Genomic DNA, 21,015 nt, shown 5'->3' on the forward strand with positions numbered 1-21,015 from the left:
ATTCTTCAGATTCAGATGGGCATGTTGAACGTTGAAATGGTCTTGAATGATGAAGGGCCCTGAGAGACCTCACCGCTCTTATATCAAAATGTCATCAGACCAAACCCTGCAAGGTGGTCCTCTGCTTCCATTACATGGAGGCATTTCCTATTATGTTTAACTGACAGTGTCTGTGTCCTGTTCTCTCTCTCTCTCTCTCTCTCTCTCTCTCTCTCTCTCTCTCTCTCTCTCTCTCTCTCTCTCTCTCTCTCTCTCTCTCTCTCTCTCTCTCTCTCTCTCTCTCTCTCTCCCTCTCTCTCTCTCTCTCCCTCCCTCTCTCTCTCTCTCTCTCTCTCTCTCTCTCTCTCTCTCTCTCTCTCTCTCTCTCTCTCTCTCTCTCTCTCTCTCTTCTCTCTCTCCCTCCCGACCAGTCGTCTGGATGCCAACCACATCTCCAGTGTTCCTCGGGGCTGCTTCGACGGCCTCCAGTCTCTACGTCACCTGTGGCTGGATGACAACTCTCTGACAGAGGTGCCAGCTGACGCCCTGGGGGCCCTGTCCTCCCTGCAGGCCATGACCCTGGCTCTCAACAGAATCACACATATACCTGACCGGGCCTTCACTAACCTCTCCTCCCTCGTGGTCCTGTGAGTACTGAATACGACCGTGTCATCTCTTCCTCCATCTTCCCTCTGTCCTTCTCTCCATCCCCCTCTCTTTCCCTGGCCAACCTCTTCAGCCTGGTGGTCCTGTGAGTACTAGATACTACCGTGTCCTCCTTCCTCCATCTTCCCTCTGTCCTTCTCCTATCCATCTCTCTTCTGGCCAACCTCTTCAACCTGGTGGTCCTGTGGTACTAGATACCACGTGTCTCTCTTCCTCCATCTTCCCTCTGTCCTTCTCTCCATCCATCTCTCTTTCCTGGCCAACCTCTTCAGCCTGGTGGTCCTGTGAGTACTAGATACTACCGTGTCCTCTCTTCCTCCATCTTCCCTCTGTCCTTCTCTCCATCCCCCTCTCTTTCCCTGGCCAACCTCTTCAGCCTGGTGGTCCTGTGAGTACTGGACAACAGCTTGTCTGTCTCTTCTTCTTTCCCTCCTGTCTGTCCTTCTCTCACTCATCCTCCTCCCTTCTGACATCAGACCCTCATCCTCTCTGCCATCCCTCCATCCTCTGTCCCTCCCTCCAGCTCTACTGCACTCCTTTCCTCAACTCTCCTCCCCTCCCTGCCCTCCTCCCTCCAGCTCTCCTCTCTCCAGCTCTCCTCCCTTCCTCTCTTCCCCAGTCCCACCATCCTCTCTGCCATCCCTCCATCCCCTCTCCTCCCTCCAGCTCTCCTCCTCCATCCCTCTCCTCCCTCCAGCTCTCCTCCTCCATCCCCTCTCCTCCTCCAGCTCTCCTCCCTCCATCCCCTCTCCACCCTCCAGCTCTCCTCCCTCCATCCCCTCTCCACCCTCCAGCTCTCCTCCCTCCATCCCCTCTCCTCCCTCCAGATCTCCTCCCTTCCTCTCTTCCCCAGTCCCCTCCATCCTCTATTTATTTATCAACTCACAGAGAGTCCATTCACAAAAGCACCGAGCTGAAACGAGAGGATATTTATTGACCGAGTGTAGGAAGAAGGGATGATTACACTTTTTGAAAAACAGAATGAAAGAACATCCGTTCACGTCCATTCAGGTCCCGACAGGTGATGACGGCCACACACACACACACACGCACACACGCACACGCACACGCACACACACACACACACACACACACACACACACACACACACACACACACACACACACACACACACACACACACACACACACACACACACACACACACACATACACACACACATACACACACACACACATACACACACACACACACACACACACACACACATACACACACACACACACACACACACTTTGTGTCCTTAAAAAAAAGTGATGACAGCTCTCCTACTTCTCTTGAATCCCCTCCTGAGTCCTTCAGGAGTTAGTTTGTTCCCAGCTGTCAAACAAATCTGTCAACACTACAGGAGAGAGAGAGAGTTGTCTAACCAATCTGTCAACACCACAGGAGAGAGAGAGTTGTCTAACAAATCTGTCAACACCATAGGAGAGAGAGTTGTCTAACAAATCTGTCAACACCACAGGAGAGAGAGAGAGTTGTCTAACCAATCTGTCAACACCATAGGAGAGGAGAGAGAGTTGTCTAACAAATCTGTCAACACCATAGGAGAGAGTTGTCTAACCAATCTGTCAACACCACAGGAGAGAGAGTTGTCTAACCAATCTGTCAACACCATAGGAGAGAGAGTTGTCTAACCAATCTGTCAACACCATAGGAGAGAGAGTTGTCAAACAAATCTGTCAACACCATAGGAGAGAGAGAGTTGTCTAACAAATCTGTCAACACCACAGGAGAGAGAGAGAGTTGTCAAACAAATCTGTCAACACCATAGGAGAGAGAGTGTTGTTTAACAAATCTGTCAACACCATAGAGAGAGAGTTTAACAAAGTTGTCCAACCAATCTGTCAACACCATAGGAGAGAGAGTGTTGTTTAACAAATCTGTCAACACCACAGGAGAGAGAGAGAGTTGTCAAACACTGAAGTTGTTCAAGGTCCAATATAGGTGTTTTTATCTCAATATCCAATCATTTCTGGGTAACACAGAATCTGACTGTGATTGTTTTCAATTAAAATGGTAATTAAAAGAAACAAAAATAGCTTTAGCTAGGACTGTCTGGGAGTGGTCTGAGTGGGGAGGGTCTGAGTGGGGAGGGTCTGAGTGGGGAGGGTCTGGTGGGGAGGGTCTGAGGGGAGGGTCTGAGGGGGAGGGTCTGGTGGGAGGGTCTGAGTGGGGAGGGTCTGAGTGGGGAGGGTCTGAGTGGGGAGGGGAATACTGAAAACTGGCTGTTATTGGCAGAGAGGTTTGGAACTCTCTTTCTTATTGGTCAATTAACTAATTTAAACGCCAAAACTCCATCCCACCAAAACAGGCAGACATTTCAGGTGGTCTTTTCAAACAGCTCTTACACTAAAAGGACATTATCATCATTTTCACAATTTTCACCACAGTATTATTCCAACTTCCTAGTGTGGAAATATATAAAAACACAGATAAAATCACCTGTTGGACTGCACTGGGACTTCATAGGGGTAGTTTTCTACAATTTGATCTGAATCTGGTCTTAATCTGGTCTGAATCTGGTGATGTCTGTCTGTCTGTCCCAGCTCCCAGCAGTGTGGTAATCACAGCGTGACCGTGTGTTGGTCTTGGGCTCCATGCGATGTGGCCAGGCCTAAGAGCCTGGGAGGAAGGAAGGGAGGGAGGGAGGAAGGAAGCTCACAGGGCTGATTCACCGTGTCCAGGGCAAGCAGCACAGATAGCATTAGACAGGCAGAGGTAGAGAGTAGGACCAGGAGGAGAGGAGATGGGGGGAATGGGGCTGATTGTTTACCTGGCAAACTTCCGTCCTTGGTGCCCAGGGCATCCGCTCTCCACAGCAGCCCCGGTCTCGGCTGGATCTCTGCCCTTCCAAGGCCTCGTAATAACCTCCACCCAACCAACCTACATACTGTAAAACACACACTGAGGTCCTCTTTTCTCTATACACACACACACACACACACACATACATACATACACACACGCACACGCACACGCACACGCACACGCACACACACACACACACACAACCACACGCCACACTCACACACACACACACACACACACAGCCACACTCACACATGCACACACAATCACACAATTGCCTGCAGTGCTGGGTTTTCACTTGGAACGCCAGACAGAGAGGATGACAGAGAGGTTCCTCTTCCAGACAGTTGACAGAGCGGTTCCTCTTCCAGACAGCTGACAGTTCCACTTCCAGACAGTTCCACTTCCAGACAGTTGACAGAGCCACTTCCTCTTCCAGACAGTTCCAGAGGGTTCCACTTCCAGACAGTTGACAGAGCCACTTCCTCTTCCAGACAGTTGACAGAGCCACTTCCTCTTCCAGACAGAGCCACTTCCTCTTCCAGACAGTTGACAGAGCCACTTCCACTTCCAGACAGTTGACAGAGCCACTTCTCTTCCAGACAGTTGACAGAGCCACTTCCCTCTTCCAGACAGTTGACAGAGCCACTTCCTCTTCCAGACAGTTGACAGAGGGTTCCTCTTCCAGACTGACAGAGCCACTTCCTCTTCCAGACAGTTGACAGAGCCACTTCCACTTCCAGACAGTTGACAGAGCGGTTCCGGTTCCAGACAGTTGACAGAGCCACTTCCTCTTCCAGACAGTTGACAGATACATCCCAGACAGTTGACAGAGCCACTTCCAGACAGTTGACAGAGCCACTTCCTCTTCCAGACAGTTGACAGAGCCACTTCCTTCCAGACAGTTGACAGAGCCACTTCCTCTTCCAGACAGTTGACAGAGCCACTTCCCTCTTCCAGACAGTTGACAGAGACGGTTCCTCCAGACAGTTGACAGAGAGGTTCCTCTTCCAGACAGTTGACAGAGCCACTTCCTCTTCCAGACAGTTGACAGAGCGGTTCCTCTTCCAGACAGTTGACAGAGCCACTTCCTCTTCCAGACAGTTGACAGAGCCACTTCCTCTTCCAGACAGTTGACAGAGCCGGTTCCTCTTCCAGACAGTTGACAGAGCCACTTCCACTTCCAGACAGTTCCACTTCCTCTTCCAGACAGTTGACAGAGCCACTCCTCTTCCAGACAGTTGACAGAGCCACTTCCTCTTCCAGACTCTTCCAGACAGTTGACAGAGCCACTTCCACTTCCAGACAGTTGACAGAGCGGTTCCTCTTCCAGACAGTTGACAGAGCCACTTCCTCTTCCAGACAGTTGACAGAGTTGACAGAGCCACTTCCTCTTCCAGACAGTTGACAGAGCAGACAGTTGACAGTTACACTTCCAGACAGTTGACAGAGAGGTTCCTCTTCAGACAGTTGACAGACTTCCAGACAGTTGACAGAGCCACTTCCACTTCCAGACAGTTGACAGAGTTCCTCTTCCAGACAGTTGACAGAGAGACTTCCTCTTCCAGACAGTTGACAGAGCCACTTCCTCTTCCAGACAGTTGACAGAGCCACTTCCTCTTCCAGACAGTTGACAGAGAGGTTCCTCTTCCAGACAGTTGACAGAGCCACTTCCTCTTCCAGACAGTTGACAGAAGGTTCCACTTCCAGACAGTTGACAGAGCCACTTCCAGACAGTTGACAGAGCCACTTCCTCTTCCAGACAGTTGACAGAGTTCCACTTCCAGACAGTTGACAGAGACAGTTGACAGAGCCACTTCCTCTTCCAGACAGTTGACAGAGCCACTTCCACTTCCAGACAGTTGACAGTTGAGAGGTTCCTTTCCAGACAGTTGACAGAGCCACTTCCAGACAGTTGACTTCCACTTCCAGACAGTTGACAGAGAGACAGTTCCACTTCCTCTTCCAGACAGTTGACAGAGAGGTTCCTCTTCCAGACAGTTGACAGAGCCACTTCAGTTGACTCCAGACAGTTGAGAGAGGTTCCACTTCCAGACAGTTGACAGAGAGGTTCCACTTCCAGACAGTTGACAGAGCCACTTCCACTTCCAGACAGTTGACAGAGAGGTTCCACTTCCAGACAGTTGACAGAGCCACTTCCAGACAGTTGACAGCACGGTTCCACTTCCAGACAGTTGACAGAGGTTCCACTTCCAGACAGTTGACAGAGCGGTTCCACTTCCAGACAGTTGACAGAGCCACTTCCTCTTCCAGACAGTTGACAGAGAGGTTCCACTTCCAGACAGTTGACAGAGAGGTTACACCAGACAGTTGACAGAGAGGTTCCACTTCCAGACAGTTGACAGAGCCAGGTTCCACTTCCAGACAGTTGACAGAGGTTCCACTTCCAGACAGTTCCACTTTCCAGACAGTTGACAGAGCCACTTCCACTTCCAGACAGTTGACAGAGCCACTTCCACTTCCAGACAGTTGACAGAGCCACTTCCACTTCCAGACAGTTGACAGAGCGGTTCCACTTCCAGACAGTTGACAGAGCCACTTCCACTTCCAGACAGTTGACAGAGAGGTTCCACTTCCAGACAGTTGACAGAGCCACTTCCCAGACAGTTGACAGAGCCACTTCCACCTCCAGACAGTTGACAGAGCGGTTCCACTTCCAGACAGTTGACAGAGAGGTTCCTCTTCCAGACAGTTGACAGAGCGGTTCCACTTCCAGACAGTTGACAGAGTTCCACTTCCAGACAGTTGACAGAGCCACTTTCACTTCCAGACAGTTGACAGAGCCACTTCCTCTTCCAGACAGTTGACGGTTCCTCTTCCAGAGTTGACTTCCTCTTCCAGACAGTTGACAGAGCCGGTTCCTCTTCCAGACAGTTGACAGAGCCGGTTCCTCTTCCAGACAGTTGACAGAGCCACTTCCTCTTCCAGACAGTTGACAGCGTTCCTCTTCCAGACAGTTGACAGAGCCGGTTCCTCTTCCAGACAGTTGACAGAGCCACTTCCTCTTCCAGACAGTTGACAGAGCCACTTCCTCTTCCAGACAGTTGACAGAGCCGGTTCCTCTTCCAGACAGTTGACAGAGCCACTTCCTCTTCCAGACAGTTGACAGAGCCACTTCCTCTTCCAGACAGTCTGTCAGCCTTCAGCCACGTTGTTCTCCTCTAGTCTTCAGTTTAACAGTTGACTAGTCAGCCTTCACTTCCTCTTCCAGACAGTTTTGACGGTTCCTCTTCCAGACAGTCTGTCAGAGCCACTTCTCCTCTTCAGACAGTTAGACAGACGTTGCTCCTCTCTAGTCAGTCTAGTCAGCCTTCAGTTTAACGTTGTTCTCCTCCTACTAGTCAGCTCTTCCAGACAGTTGACTAAAACTAGTCAGTCTAGTCAGCCTTCAGTTTAACTGACAACCATGTCTGTTGGTTGTTTTTCCCCCAGAAGTTTTCATGTCATTAGTTGTTTGAACTGTGGTCAAATGGACTTGTTCTCTCCTCTCTAGTCAGTCTAGTCAGCCTTCAGTTTAACATTGTTTCTCCTCTCTCAGTCTAGTCAGCCTTCAGTTTAACGTTGTTCTCCTCCTCTCTAGTCAGTCTAGTCAGCCTTCAGTTTAACGTTGTTCTCCTCTCTCTAGTCAGCCTTCAGTTTAACGTTGTTCTCCTCCTCTCTAGTCAGTCTAGTCAGCCTTCAGTTTAACGTTGTTCTCCTCTCTCTAGTCAGTCTAGTCAGCCTTCAGTTTAACGTTGTTCCTCCTCTCTAGTCAGTCTAGTCAGCCTTCAGTTTAACGTTGTTCTCCTCTCTAGTCAGTCTAGTCAGCCTTCAGTTTAACGTTGTTCTCCTCCTCTCTAGTCAGTCTAGTCAGCCTTCAGTTTAACGTTGTTCTCCTCTCCTCTCTAGTCAGCCTTCAGTTTAACGTTGTTCTCCTCTCTAGTCCTCTCTGTCAGCCTTCAGTTTGCGTTTTTCTTCCTCCTCTCTAGTCAGCCTTCAGTTTAACGTTGTTCTCCCTCCTCTCTAGTCAGTCTAGCCTTCAGTTTAACATTGTTCTCCTCCTCTCTAGTCAGTCTAGTCGCCCTTCAGTTTAACGTTGTTCTCTCCTCTCTAGTCAGTCTAGTCAGCCTTCAGTTTAACGTTGTTCTCCTCCTCTCTAGTCAGCCTTCAGTTTAACGTTGTTTCCCCTCCTCTCTAGTCAGTCTAGTCAGCCTTCAGTTTAACGTTGTTCTCCTCCTCTAGTCTAGCCTTCAGTTTAACGTTGTTCTCCTCCTCAGTCTAGTCAGCCTTCAGTTTAACGTTGTTCTCCTCTCTAGTCAGCCTTCAGTTGTTCTCCTCCTTCTAGTCAGTCTAGTCAGCCTTCAGTTTGTTCTCCTCCTCTCTAGTCAGTCTAGTCAGCCTTCAGTTTAACGTTGTTCTCCTCCTCTAGCCTTCAGTTTTAAGTTCTCCTCCTCTCTAGTCAGCCTTCAGTTTAACGTTGTTCTCCTCCTTCTAGTCAGTCTAGTCAGCCTTCAGTTTAACGTTGTTCTCCTCTCTAGTCAGTCTAGTCAGCCTTCAGTTTAACGTTGTTTCTCCTCTCTAGTCAGTCTAGTCAGCCTTCAGTTTAACGTTCAGTCTAGTCAGCCTTCCTCCCCTCTCTAGTCAGTCTAGTCAGCCTTCAGTTTAACGTTGTTCTCTTCTAACGTTGTTCTCTCTAGTCAGTCTAGCCTTCAGTTTAACGTTGCCTTCAGTTTAGTCAGCCTTCAGTTTCTGTTCTCCTCTCTAGTCAGTCTAGTCAGCCTTCAGTTTAACGTCTAGTCAGCCTTCACGTTGTTCTCCTCCTCTAGTCAGTCTAGTCAGCCTTCAGTTTAACGTTGTTCTCCTCTCTCTCAGTCTAGTCAGCCTTCAGTTTAACGTTGTTCTCTCCTCTCTAGTCAGTCTAGTCAGCCTTCAGTTTAACGTTGTTCTCCTCCTCTCTAGTCAGTCTAGTCAGCCTTCAGTTTAACGTTGTTCTCCTCCTCTCTAGTCAGTCTAGTCAGCCTTCAGTTTAACGTTGTTCTCCTCCTCTCTAGTCAGTCTAGTCAGCCTTCAGTTTAACGTTGTTCTCCTCCTCTCTAGTCAGCCTTCAGTTTAACGTTGTTCTCCTCCTCTCTAGTCAGCCTTCAGTTTAACGTTGTTCTCCTCCTCTCTAGTCAGTCTAGTCAGCCTTCAGTTTAACGTTGTTCTCCTCCTCTCTAGTCAGTCTAGTCAGCCTTCAGTTTAACGTTGTTCTCCTCTCTAGTCAGTCTAGTCAGCCTTCAGTTTAACGTTGTTCTCCTCTCTAGTCAGTCTAGTCAGCCTTCAGTTTAACGTTGTTCTCCTCCTCTCTAGTCAGTCTAGTCAGCCTTCAGTTTAACGTTGTTTCTCCTCTCTAGTCAGCCTTCAGTTTCGTTGTTCACCTCCTCTCTAGTCAGCCTTCAGTTTAACGTTGTTCTCCTCCTCTCTAGTCAGTCTAGTCAGCCTTCAGTTTAACGTTGTTCCCCTCCTCTCTAGTCAGTCTAGTCAGCCTTCAGTTTAACGTTGTTCTCCTCCTCTCTAGTCAGTCTAGTCAGCCTTCAGTTTAACGTTGTTCTCCTCCTCTCTAGTCAGTCTAGTCAGTCTAGTCAGCCTTCAGTTTAACGTTGTTTTCTCCTCTCTAGTCAGTCTAGTCAGCCTTCAGTTTAACGTTGTTCTCTCCTCGGTCTAGTCAGTCTAGTCAGCCTTCAGTTTAACGTTGTTCTCCTCCTCTCTAGTCAGTCTAGTCAGCCTTCAGTTTAACGTTGTTCTCCTCTCTAGTCAGTAGTCAGCCTTCAGTTTAACGTTGTTCTCCTCCCTCTGGTCTCTAGTCAGCCTTCAGTTTAACGTTGGTCTAGTCAGCCTTCAGTTTAACGTTGTTCTCCTCCTCTCTAGTCAGTCTAGTCAGCCTTCAGTTTAACGTTGTTCTCTCCTCTCTAGTCAGTCTAGTCAGCCTTCAGTTTAACGTTGTTCTCCTCCTCTCTAGTCAGTCTAGTCAGCCTTCAGTTTAACGTTGTTCTCCTCCTCTCTAGTCAGTCTAGTCGTTGTTCCTTCAGTTTAACGTTGTTTCTCCTCTCTAGTCAGTCTAGTCAGCCTTCAGTTTAACGTTGTTCTCCTCCTCTCTAGTCAGTCTAGTCAGCCTTCAGTTTAACGTTGTTTCTCCTCCTCTCTAGTCAGCCTTCAGTTTAACGTTGTTCTCCTCCTCTCTAGTCAGCCTTCAGTTTAACGTTGTTCTCCTCCTCTCTAGTCAGTCTAGTCAGCCTTCAGTTTAACGTTGTTCTCCTCCTCTCTAGTCAGTCTAGTCAGCCTTCAGTTTAACGTTGTTCTCCTCCTCTCAGTCTAGTCAGCCTTCAGTTTAACGTTGTTCTCCTCCTCTCTAGTCAGTCTAGTCAGCCTTCAGTTTAACGTTGTTCTCCTCCTCCTCTCTAGTCAGCCTTCAGTTTAACGTTGTTCTCCTCTCTCAGCCTTAGTTTCGTTGTTCTCCTCCTCTCTAGTCAGCCTTCAGTTTAACGTTGTTCTCCTCCTCTCTAGTCAGCCTTCAGTTTAACGTTGTTCTCCTCCTCTCTAGTCAGTCTAGTCAGCCTTCAGTTTAACGTTGTTCTCCTCCTCTCTAGTCAGTCTAGTCAGCCTTCAGTTTAACGTTGTTCTCCTCCTCTCTAGTCAGTCTAGCCTTCAGTTTAACGTTGTTCTCCTCCTCTCTAGTCAGTCTAGTCAGCCTTAAGTTTAGCGTTGTTCTCCTCTCTAGTCAGTCTAGTCAGCCTTCAGTTTAACGTTGTTCTCCTCTCTAGTCAGTCTAGTCAGCCTTCAGTTTAACGTTGTTCTCCTCCTCTCTAGTCAGCCTTCAGTTTAACGTTGTTCTCCTCCTCTCTAGTCAGTCTAGTCAGCCTTCAGTTTAACGTTGTTCTCCTCTCTAGTCAGTCTAGTCAGCCTTCAGTTTAACGTTGTTCTCCTCCTCTCTAGTCAGTCTAGTCAGCCTTCAGTTTAACGTTGTTCTCCTCTCTAGTCAGTCTAGTCAGCCTTCAGTTTAACGTTGTTCTCCTCCTCTCTAGTCAGTCTAGTCAGCCTTCAGTTTAACGTTGTCCTCTCCTCTCTAGTCAGCCTTCAGTTTAACGTTGTCAGCCTTCAGTTTAGTTTAACGTTGTTCTCCTCCTCTCTAGTCAGTCTAGTCAGCCTTCAGTTTAACGTTGTTCTCTCCTCTCTAGTCAGTCTAGTCAGCCTTCAGTTTAACGTTGTTCTCCTCCTCTCTAGTCAGTCTAGTCAGCCTTCAGTTTAACGTTGTTCTCCTCCTCTCTAGTCAGTCTAGTCAGCCTTCAGTTTAACGTTGTTCTCCTCCTCTAGTCAGTCTAGTCAGCCTTCAGTTTAACGTTGTTCTCCTCCTCAGTCTAGTCAGCCTTCAGTTTAACGTTGTTCTCCTCTCTAGTCAGTCTAGTCAGCCTTCAGTTTAACGTTGTTCTCCTCCTCTCTAGTCAGTCTAGTCAGCCTTCAGTTTAACGTTGTTCTCCTCCTCCTCTCTAGTCAGCCTTCAGTTTAACGTTGTTCTCCTCTCTCTAGTCAGTCTAGTCAGCCTTCAGTTTAACGTTGTTCTCCTCCTCTCTAGTCAGTCTAGTCAGCCTTCAGTTTAACGTTGTTCTCCTCCTCTCTAGTCAGCCTTCAGTTTAACGTTGTTTCTCCTCTCTAGTCAGTCTAGTCAGCCTTCAGTTTAACGTTGTTCTCTCCTCTCTAGTCAGTCTAGTCAGCTCTTCAGTTTTTAACGTTGTTCTCCTCCTCTCTAGTCAGTCTAGTCAGCCTTCAGTTTAACGTTGTTCTCCTCCTCTCTAGTCAGTCTAGTCAGCCTTCAGTTTAACGTTGTTCACCTCCTCTCTAGTCAGTCTAGTCAGCCTTCAGTTTAACGTTGTTCTCCTCCTCTCTAGTCAGTCTAGTCAGCCTTCAGTTTAACGTTGTTCTCCTCTCTAGTCAGTCTAGTCAGCCTTCAGTTTAACGTTGTTCTCCTCCTCTCTAGTCAGCCTTCAGTTTAACGTTGTTCTCCTCTCTCTAGTCAGTCTAGTCAGCCTTCAGTTTAACGTTGTTCTCCTCCTCTCTAGTCAGTCAGTCAGCCTTCAGTTTAACGTTGTTCTCTCCTCTCTAGTCAGTCTAGTCAGCCTTCAGTTTAACGTTGTTCTCTCCTCTCTAGTCAGTCTAGTCAGCCTTCAGTTTAACGTTGTTCTCCTCTCTAGTCAGTCTAGTCAGCCTTCAGTTTACGTTGTTCTCCTCAGCCTAGTCAGTCTAGTCAGCCTTCAGTTTAACGTTGTTTCTCCCTCTCTAGTCAGTCTAGTCAGCCTTCAGTTTAACGTTGTTCTCCTCCTCTCTAGTCAGCCTTCAGTTTAACGTTGTTCTCCTCCTCTCTAGTCAGTCTAGTCAGCCTTCAGTTTAACGTTGTTCCCCTCCTCTCTAGTCAGTCTAGTCAGCCTTCAGTTTAACGTTGTTCTCCTCTCTAGTCAGTCTAGTCAGCCTTCAGTTTAACGTTGTTCACCTCCTCTCTAGTCAGTCTAGTCAGCCTTCAGTTTAACGTTGTTCTCTCCTCTCTAGTCAGTCTAGTCAGCCTTCAGTTTAACGTTGTTCTCCTCCTCTCTAGTCAGTTTCTTGTCAGCCTTCAGTTTAACGTTGTTCTCCTCCTCTCTAGTCAGTCCCTTCAGTTTAACGTTGTTCACCTCTCTAGTCAGTCTAGTCAGCCTTCAGTTTAACGTTGTTCTCCTCTCTAGTCAGTCTAGTCAGCCTTCAGTTTAACGTTGTTGTTCTCCTCTCTAGTCAGTCTAGTCGGCCTTCAGTTTAACGTTGTTCTCCTCCTCTCTAGTCAGTCTAGTCAGCCTTCAGTTTAACGTTGTTCTCCTCTCTCAGTCTAGTCAGCCTTCAGTTTAACGTTGTTCACCTCTCTAGTCAGCCTTCAGTCTAGTCAGCCTTCAGTTTGCGTTGTTCTCCTCCTCTCTAGTCAGTCTTCAGTTTAACGTTGTTCTCCTCTCTCTCTAGTCAGCCTTCAGTTTAACGTTGTTCTCCTCCTCTCTAGTCAGTCTAGTCAGCCTTCAGTTTAACGTTGTTCTCCTCCTCTCTAGTCAGTCTAGTCAGCCTTCAGTTTAACGTTGTTCTCCTCCTCTCTAGTCAGTCTAGTCAGCCTTCAGTTTAACATTGTTCTCCTCCTCTCAGTCTAGTCAGCCTTCAGTTTAACGTTGTTCTCCTCCTCTCTAGTCAGTCTAGTCAGCCTTCAGTTTAACGTTGTTCTCCTCCTCTCTAGTCAGTCTAGTCAGCCTTCAGTTTAACGTTGTTCTCCTCCTCTCTAGTCAGTCTAGTCAGCCTTCAGTTTTAACGTTGTTCACCTCCTCTCTCTCTAGTCAGCCTTCAGTTTAACGTTGTTCTCCTCTCTAGTCAGTCTAGTCAGCCTTCAGTTTAACGTTGTTCTCCTCCTCTCTAGTCAGTCTAGTCAGCCTTCAGTTTAACGTTGTTCTCCTCTCTAGTCAGTCTAGTCAGCCTTCAGTTTAACGTTGTTCTCCTCTCTAGTCAGTCTAGTCAGCCTTCAGTTTAACGTTGTTCTCCTCCTCTCTAGTCAGCCTTCAGTTTAACGTTGTTCTCCTCTCTAGTCAGTCTAGTCAGCCTTCAGTTTAACGTTGTTCTCCTCTCTAGTCAGTCTAGTCAGCCTTCAGTTTAACGTTGTTCTCCTCTCTAGTCAGTCTAGTCAGCCTTCAGTTTAACGTTGTTCTCCTCCTCTCTAGTCAGTCTAGTCAGCCTTCAGTTTAACGTTGTTCTCCTCTCTAGTCAGTCTAGTCAGCCTTCAGTTTAACGTTGTTCACCTCTCTAGTCAGTCTAGTCAGCCTTCAGTTTAACGTTGTTCTCCTCTCTCTAGTCAGTCTAGTCAGCCTTCAGTTTAACGTTGTTCTCCTCCTCTCTAGTCAGCTTCAGTTTCAGTTTGCGTTGTTCTCCTCCTCTCTAGTCAGTCTAGTCAGCCTTCAGTTTAACGTTGTTCTCCTTCTCTCTAGTCAGTCTAGTCAGCCTTCAGTTTAACGTTGTTCTCCTCTCTAGTCAGTCTAGTCAGCCTTCAGTTTAACGTTGTTCTCCTCTCTAGTCAGTCTAGTCAGCCTTCAGTTTAACGTTGTTCTCCTCCTCTCTAGTCAGTCTAGTCAGCCTTCAGTTTAACGTTGTTTCCTCCTCTCTAGTCAGTCTAGTCAGCCTTCAGTTTAACGTTGTTCTCCTCTCTAGTCAGTCTAGTCAGCCTTCAGTTTAACGTTGTTCTCCTCTCTAGTCAGTCTAGTCAGCCTTCAGTTTAACGTTGTTCTCCTCTCTAGTCAGTCTAGTCAGCCTTCAGTTTTAACGTTGTTCTCCTCCTCTCTAGTCAGTCTAGTCAGCCTTCAGTTTAACGTTGTTCTCCTCCTCTCTAGTCAGTCTAGTCAGCCTTCAGTTTAACGTTGTTCTCCTCCTCTCTAGTCAGTCTAGTCAGCCTTCAGTTTAACGTTGTTTCTCCTCCTCTCTAGTCAGTCTAGTCAGCCTTCAGTTTAACGTTGTTCTCCTCCTCTCTAGTCAGTCTAGTCAGCCTTCAGTTTAACGTTGTTCTCCTCCTCTCTAGTCAGCCTTCAGTTTAACGTTGTTCTCCTCCTCTAGTCAGCCTTCAGTTTAACGTTGTTCTCCTCCTCTCTAGTCAGTCTAGTCAGCCTTCAGTTTAACGTTGTTCTCTCCTCTCTAGTCAGTCTAGTCAGCCTTCAGTTTAATGTTGTTCTCCTCTCTCTAGTCAGTCTAGTCAGCCTTCAGTTTAACGTTGTTCTCCTCCTCTCTAGTCAGTCTAGTCAGCCTTCAGTTTAACGTTGTTCTCCTCTCTAGTCAGTCTAGTCAGCCTTCAGTTTAACGTTGTTCTCCTCTCTAGTCAGTCTAGTCAGCCTTCAGTTTAACGTTGTTCTCCTCCTCTCTAGTCAGTCTAGTCAGCCTTCAGTTTAGCGTTGTTTCTCCTCCTCTCTAGTCAGTCTAGTCAGCCTTCAGTTTAACGTTGTTCACCTCCTCTCTAGTCAGTCTAGTCAGCCTTCAGTTTAACGTTGTTCTCCTCCTCTCTAGTCAGCCTTCAGTTTAACGTTGTTCTCCTCTCTAGTCAGCCTTCAGTTTAACGTTGTTCTCCTCCTCCTCTTCAGTTTAACGTTGTTCTCCTCTCTAGTCAGCCTTCAGTTTAACGTTGTTCTCCTCCTCTCTAGTCAGTCAGTCAGCCTTCAGTTTAACGTTGTTCTCTCTAGTCTCTAGTCAGCCTTCAGTTTAACGTTGTTCTCCTCCTCTCTAGTCATATACCATTTAACAGCTCTGTTATTCTGCGTAGCAAACATTGTTCAAACCTCTGTCTAATCTAGTTTCAGCCTTCAGTGACACTAACGTATGTTCACCTTGGGAGGAACAAGGAGACAAGGTGCAGATTCCCCATTCTTCCTCCTTCACCCCCACCCTCTCCTCCTCACCCTCGCCCTCCTCCTCACCCCTCCCTCACCCTCTCCCCAGTCTCCAACCCCACTCCCTTTGTTTCCCTCCTCCCAGCCAATCAGCTGTCTGTCCCGGGCTGTTCAGTTTAACGTTGTTCTCATTCCTCTGCAGGCATCTCAATAACAATAGAGTCACCTGGGAACGCAGTGCTTTGACGGCCTCCCAGCCTGGAGACTCTGTAAGTTGACCTCTCATTATCAGTTTAGACGTTGTTCTCCATTTGAAGAGTCAGCCTTCAGTTTAACGTTGTTCTCCTCTCTCCTTCAGCCTTCAGTTTGCGTTGTCTCTCCTCTCTCCTCCCTTCAGTTTAGCGTTGTTCTCCTCTCTAGTCAGCCTTCAGTTTTAACGTTGTTCTCCTCCTCCTCCCTTCATCTCTAGTCAACCTTCAGTTTAACGTTGTTCTCCCTCTTCTGAGTCGGCCTCCAGTTCCCTTGTTCTCCTCTTCTCGTCCTAACCCTCCCTACAGCTCTGTTATTCTGCGTCAAACATCCCTCCACACTGCTCTTCTCCCTGCAAACCGTTTGCAAGCCCTGTAGAGTGACACTAATTTGTATGTAATCCTCCCTCCAGGAGGACAGGAGACAGGTGCAGATTCCCCCCATTCTCCTCCTCCTCACCCCCACTCCCTCCTCACCCTCCCTCCTCCTCACCCCCTCACCCTCTCCCCCAGTCTCCCTCCCCACCCTTTGTTTTCCCCTCCCCAGCCAATCAGCTGTCCTGTCCCAGGCTGTGTGGGTGTGTCTCTCTGACTGTTCTCTTTGCATTCTCTGCAGGCATCTCAATAACACCTTCCCAGCCTGGAGAATCCGCACCCTGGGAACGCAGTGCTTTGGCCTTCCTCCCTAGACAATCTATAAGTTGACCTCTCATTATCATGTAGACAACTACTGCCATTTGAAGATTCTTTCTCCCTCTTCATCTCTCTTCTCCCTCCTCCTCCTTCCTCTCTTCTCCCTCCCTCTCTTCTCCCTCCTCCTCCCTTCATCTCTCTTCTCCCTCCTACTCCCTCCCTCTCTTCTCCCTCCTCCTCCCTCTATCTCTCTTCTCCCTCCTCCTCCCTACACCTCTCTTCTCCCTCCTCCTCCTCCCTCTCTTCTCCCTCCTCCTCCCTCTATCTCTCTTCTCCCTCCTCCCTCCCTACACCTCTCTTCTCCCTCCTCCTCCTCCTCTCTTCTTCCTCCTCCTCCCTCTATCTCTCTTTCCCTCCTCCCTACACCTCTCTTTCCCTCCCTCTCTCTTCTCCTCCTCCTCCCTCCCTCTCTTCTCCTCTTCCCTCCCTACACCTCTCTTCTCCCTCCTCCTCCCTCCCTACACCCCTTCTCCCTCCTCCTCCTCCCTCTTCTCCTCCCCTCCTCCCTATCTCTCTTCTCCCTCCTCCTCCCTATCTTCTCCTCCTCCTCCCTCCTCTTCTCCCCTCCTCCCTCTATCTCTCTTTCTCCCTCCTCCTCCCTACACCTCTCTTCTCCTCCTCCTCCTCCCCTCTCTCCTCTCCTCTATCTCTCTTCTCCTCCTCCCTCCCTACACCTCTCTTCTCCTCCCTCCTCCCTACACCTCTCTTCTCCCTCTCCTCCCTACCTCTCTTCCTCCCTCTATCTCTCTTCTCCCTCCCTCCTCCCTCTATCTCTCTTCTCCCTCCTCCCTCCCTACACCTCTCTTCTCTCCCCTCCACCCTCTCTTCTCCCTCCTCCCTCTATCTCTCTTCTCCCTCCCTCCCTACACCTCTCTTCTCCCTCCCCTCTCCTCCTCTCTTCTCCCTCCTCCTCCCTCTATCTCTCTTCTCCCTCCTCCCTCCCCTCCTCTCTTCTCCTCCCTCCCTCCTCTCTTCTCCCTCCTCCTCCCTCTATCTCTCTTCTCCCTCCTCCCTCCCTACACCTCTCTTCTCCCCTCCCTACACCTCTTCTCCCTCCTCCTCCCTCCCTCTTCTCCCTCACCTCCTCCCTACACCTCTCTTCTCCCTCCTCCTCCCTCCCTACACCTCGCTTCTCCCTCCTCCTCCCTCCCTCTCTTCTCCCTCCTCCTCCCTCTATCTCTCTTCTCCCTCCTCCCTCCCTACACCTCTCTTCTCCCTCCCTCCTCCCTACACCTCTCTTCTCCCTCCTCCCTCCCTACACCTCTCTTCTCCTCCTCCTCCCTCTATCTCTCTTCTCCCTCCCTCCCCTCTATCTCTCTTCTCCCTCCTCCTCCCTACACCTCTCTTCTCCTCCTCCTCCCTCCTCTCTTCTCCCTCCTCCTCTATCTCTCTTCTCCCTCGTCCTCCTACACCTCTCTTCTCCCTCCTCCTCCCTCCCTCTCTTCTCCCTCCTCCTCCCTCTATCTCTCTTCTCCCTCGTCCCTCCCTACACCTCTCTTCTCCCTCCTCCTCCCTCCCTTCTTCTTTTGACACTGACAGTCACACAACACAGAGAGAGACTTGTAGGTAACAGAGCGACTTGTGGGTAACAGAGAGACTTGTGGGTAACAGAGAGACTTGTAGGTAACAGAGCGACTTGTGGGTAACAGAGAGACTTGTGGGTAACAAGGAAACTTGTGGGTAACAGAGAGACTTGTGGGTAACAGAGAGCCTTGTGGGTAACAGAGAGACGTGTGGGTAACAGAGAGATGTGTAGGTAACAGAGAGACTTGTAGATAACAGAGAGACTTGTGGGTAACAAAGAGATGTGTAGGTAACAGAGAGACTTGTAGATAACAGAGAGACTTGTAGATAACAGAGAGACTTGTGGGTAAACTATGAAACGTGTGTCTTCCAGATTGTTCTGTATGTGGGCGTTTCCTCCACTCCCCCATAAAGAATAGTGTATCAGTAATGGCAGCAGCTGCTTGACACAGCCGGCATATTCTCCTCAGGGAGGGGTCTCTGTCTCCACCCTGCGGGGGGTGAGGAGTGCTCACATTAACTCTCCATGTGTCACATGACATCTATTCAGCTCCAGGGACTGGGAGCTATTCGTTAACCCCCTGCCTGCCTGCCTGCCTTCCTTACAAACCTCCTTTATCCATTTGTCATTTTGATAATGGTTAGACATTTACATGTCCACACAAGCAAAGGGGCCGATCGTCACATGATCACCCCCCCAGTATTACATACAGGACCTTTATCCTGGCTGCTTCTCCATACAACAACATGGGAAACTAAGTGTGTAGTTCCTATACCTTAAAAACATGACAACAGGTGGTTTATGGTGTCAGAGTAACACTCTCTTCCTGGTACCATCCCGGGTCTCCACGACAACAGGTGGTTTAGGGTGTCAGAGTAACACTCTGCCTGGTACCATCCCGGGTCTCCACGACAACAGGTAGTTTAGGGTGTCAGAGTAACACTCTGCCTGGTACCATCCCGGGTCTCCACGACAACAGGTGGTTTATGGTGTCAGAGTAACACTCTCTGCCTGGTACCATCCCGGGTCTCCACGACAACAGGTGGTTTATGGTGTCAGAGTAACACTCTCTGCCTGGTACCATCCCGGGTCTCACGACAACAGGTGGTTTATGGTGTCAGAGTAACACTCTCTGCCTGGTACCATCCCGGGTCACGACAACAGGTTTATGGTGTCAGAGTAACACTCTGCCTGGTACCATCCGGGTCTCCACGACAACAGGTGGTTTATGGTGTCACTCTCTGCCTGGTACCTCCGGGCTCTCACGACAACAAGTGGTTTATGGTGTCAAGTAACACTCTCTGCCTGGTACCATCCCGGGTCTCACGACAACAGGTGGTTTATGGTGTAGTAACACTGCCTGGTACCATCCGGGTCTAGACAAAGGTGGTTTATGGTGTCACACTCCTGGCTTAGTAGTACTGTGTTTATTTGCAAAAACACTCCCTGGCTTAGTAGTACTGTGTTTATTTAGCAAAACACTCCCTGGCTTAGTAGTACTGTGTTTATTTTACTCCTGGCTTAGTAGTACTGTGTTTATTTAGTAGTACTGTGTTTATTTAGCAAAACACTCCCCTGGCTTAGTAGTACTGTGTTTATTTAGCAAAACACTCCCTGGCTTAGTAGTACTGTGTTTATTTAGTAGTACTGCATTTATTTGGCAAAACACTCCCTGGCTTAGTAGTACTGCGTTTATTTATCAAAACACTCCTGGCTTAGTAGTACTGTGTTTATTTATCAAAACACTCCCTGGCTTAGTAGTACTAGTACTGTGTTTATTTAGCAAAACACTCCTGGCTTAGTATTACTGCGTTTATTTAGCAAAACACTCCCTGGCTTAGTAGTACTGTGTTTATTTAGTTTATTTAGCAAAACACTCCCTGGCTTAGTAGTACTGCGTTTATTTATCAAAACACTCCCTGGCTTAGTAGTACTGTGTTTATTTTAGCAAAACACTCCTGGCAAGTATTACTGCGTTTATTTAGCAAAACACTCCTGGCTTAGTAGTACTGCGTTTATTTAGCAAAACACTCCCTGGCTTAGTAGTACTGCGTTTATTTACAAAACACTCCTGGCTTAGTAGTACTGTGTTTATTTAGCAAAACACTCCCTGGCTTAGTAGTACTGTGTTTATTTGTGCGTTTATTTAGCAAAACACTCCTGGTTTAGGTGTACTGCGTTTATTTATCAAAACACTCCCCTATTTAGTAATACTGTGTTTATTTATCAAAACACTCCTTGGCTTAGTAGTACTGTGTTTATTTAGTAGTACTGTGTTTTATTTATTAATACTGTATGTTTTATTTATTAATACTGTGTTTATTTATTAATGCTGTGTTTGTTTAGTAATTACTGTGTTTATAGTAGTACTGTGTTTATTTAGTTAATGTTTATTTATTAATACTGTGTTTATTTATTAATGCTGTGTTTATTTATTAATACTGTGTTTATTTAGTAGTACTGTGTTTATTTATTAATACTGTGTTTATTTATTAATACTGTGTTTATTTAGTAGTACTGTGTTTATTTATTAATACTGTGTTTATTTTGTAATACTGTGTTTATTTAGTACTGTGTTTATTTATTAATACTGTGTTTATTTATTAATGCTGTGTTTGTTTGGTGTGCTGTGTTTATTTATTAATGCTGTGTTTATTTATTAATACTGTGTTTATTTATTAATGTCCACTGTGTTTATTTGAAGTAGTATGTGTTTATTTTTATATAATACTGTGTCTTATTTCGGGTCTGTTTCTATTTTATTAACCCAGCTGTTTATTTATTAATACTGCGTTTACATGACAGATGTCTGTGTTTATTTATTAATACTGTGTTTATTTATTAATACCTGATATTATTAATACTGTGTTTATTTAGTAGTACTGTGTTTATTTTTCTGTATAATATCAAAGTCATGACTCGGGTCTGTTTCTGTTTAATTAACACAGCTGCAAAATATTCTCCGTTTACTGAAGATGTCTGTGTGAGAATTAAACAGCAAAGACCTGATATTCTCCATCTGAACTCTACAACCTGAGTTCTAACACACAGACATGATATTCTCCATCTGAACTCTACAACCTGAGTTCTAACACACAGACATGATATTCTCCATCTGAACTCTACAACCTGAGTTCTAACACACAGACATGATATTCTCCAACTGAACTCTACAACCTGAGTTCTAACACACAGACATGATATTCTCCATCTGAACTCTACAACCTGAGTTCTAACACACGGAGCATGATATTCTCCATCTGAACTCTGACCACGAGTTCTAACACACAGACATGATATTCTCCATCTGAACTCTACAACCTGAGTTCTAACACACAGACATGATATTCTCCATCTGAACTCTACAACCTGAGTTCTAACACACAGACATGATATTCTCCATCTGAACTCTACAGCCTGAGTTTCTAACACACCCAGACATGATATTCTCCATCTGAACTCTACAACCTGAGTTCTAACACACAGACATGATATTCTCCATCTGAACTCTACAACCTGAGTTCTAACACACAGACATGATATTCTCCATCTGAACTCTACAACCTGAGTTCTAACACACGAACATGATATTCTCCATCTGAACTCTACAACCTGAGTTTCTAACACACAGACATGATATTCTCCAACTGAACTCTACAACCTGAGTTCTAAC

The 21,015-nt window shown here is 47.3% G+C and overlaps 1 protein-coding gene across 1 annotated transcript; it reads left to right on the forward strand.

The window, feature by feature from the left end:
* Positions 1-410: 410 nt before the first annotated feature.
* On the forward strand, positions 411-15,145 carry LOC124029174 (leucine-rich repeat-containing G-protein coupled receptor 5-like; the record flags this gene model as incomplete). Its single annotated transcript, XM_046340981.1, has 2 exons — positions 411-626; positions 15,079-15,145. Coding segments are annotated over 2 exons (283 nt in total), but the record flags the coding sequence as incomplete, so codon positions are not given.
* Positions 15,146-21,015: the final 5,870 nt, after the last annotated feature.

The sequence above is a fragment of the Oncorhynchus gorbuscha genome, unplaced genomic scaffold (assembly GCF_021184085.1).
Source record: "Oncorhynchus gorbuscha isolate QuinsamMale2020 ecotype Even-year unplaced genomic scaffold, OgorEven_v1.0 Un_scaffold_5725, whole genome shotgun sequence".
Taxonomy (NCBI): domain Eukaryota; kingdom Metazoa; phylum Chordata; class Actinopteri; order Salmoniformes; family Salmonidae; genus Oncorhynchus; species Oncorhynchus gorbuscha.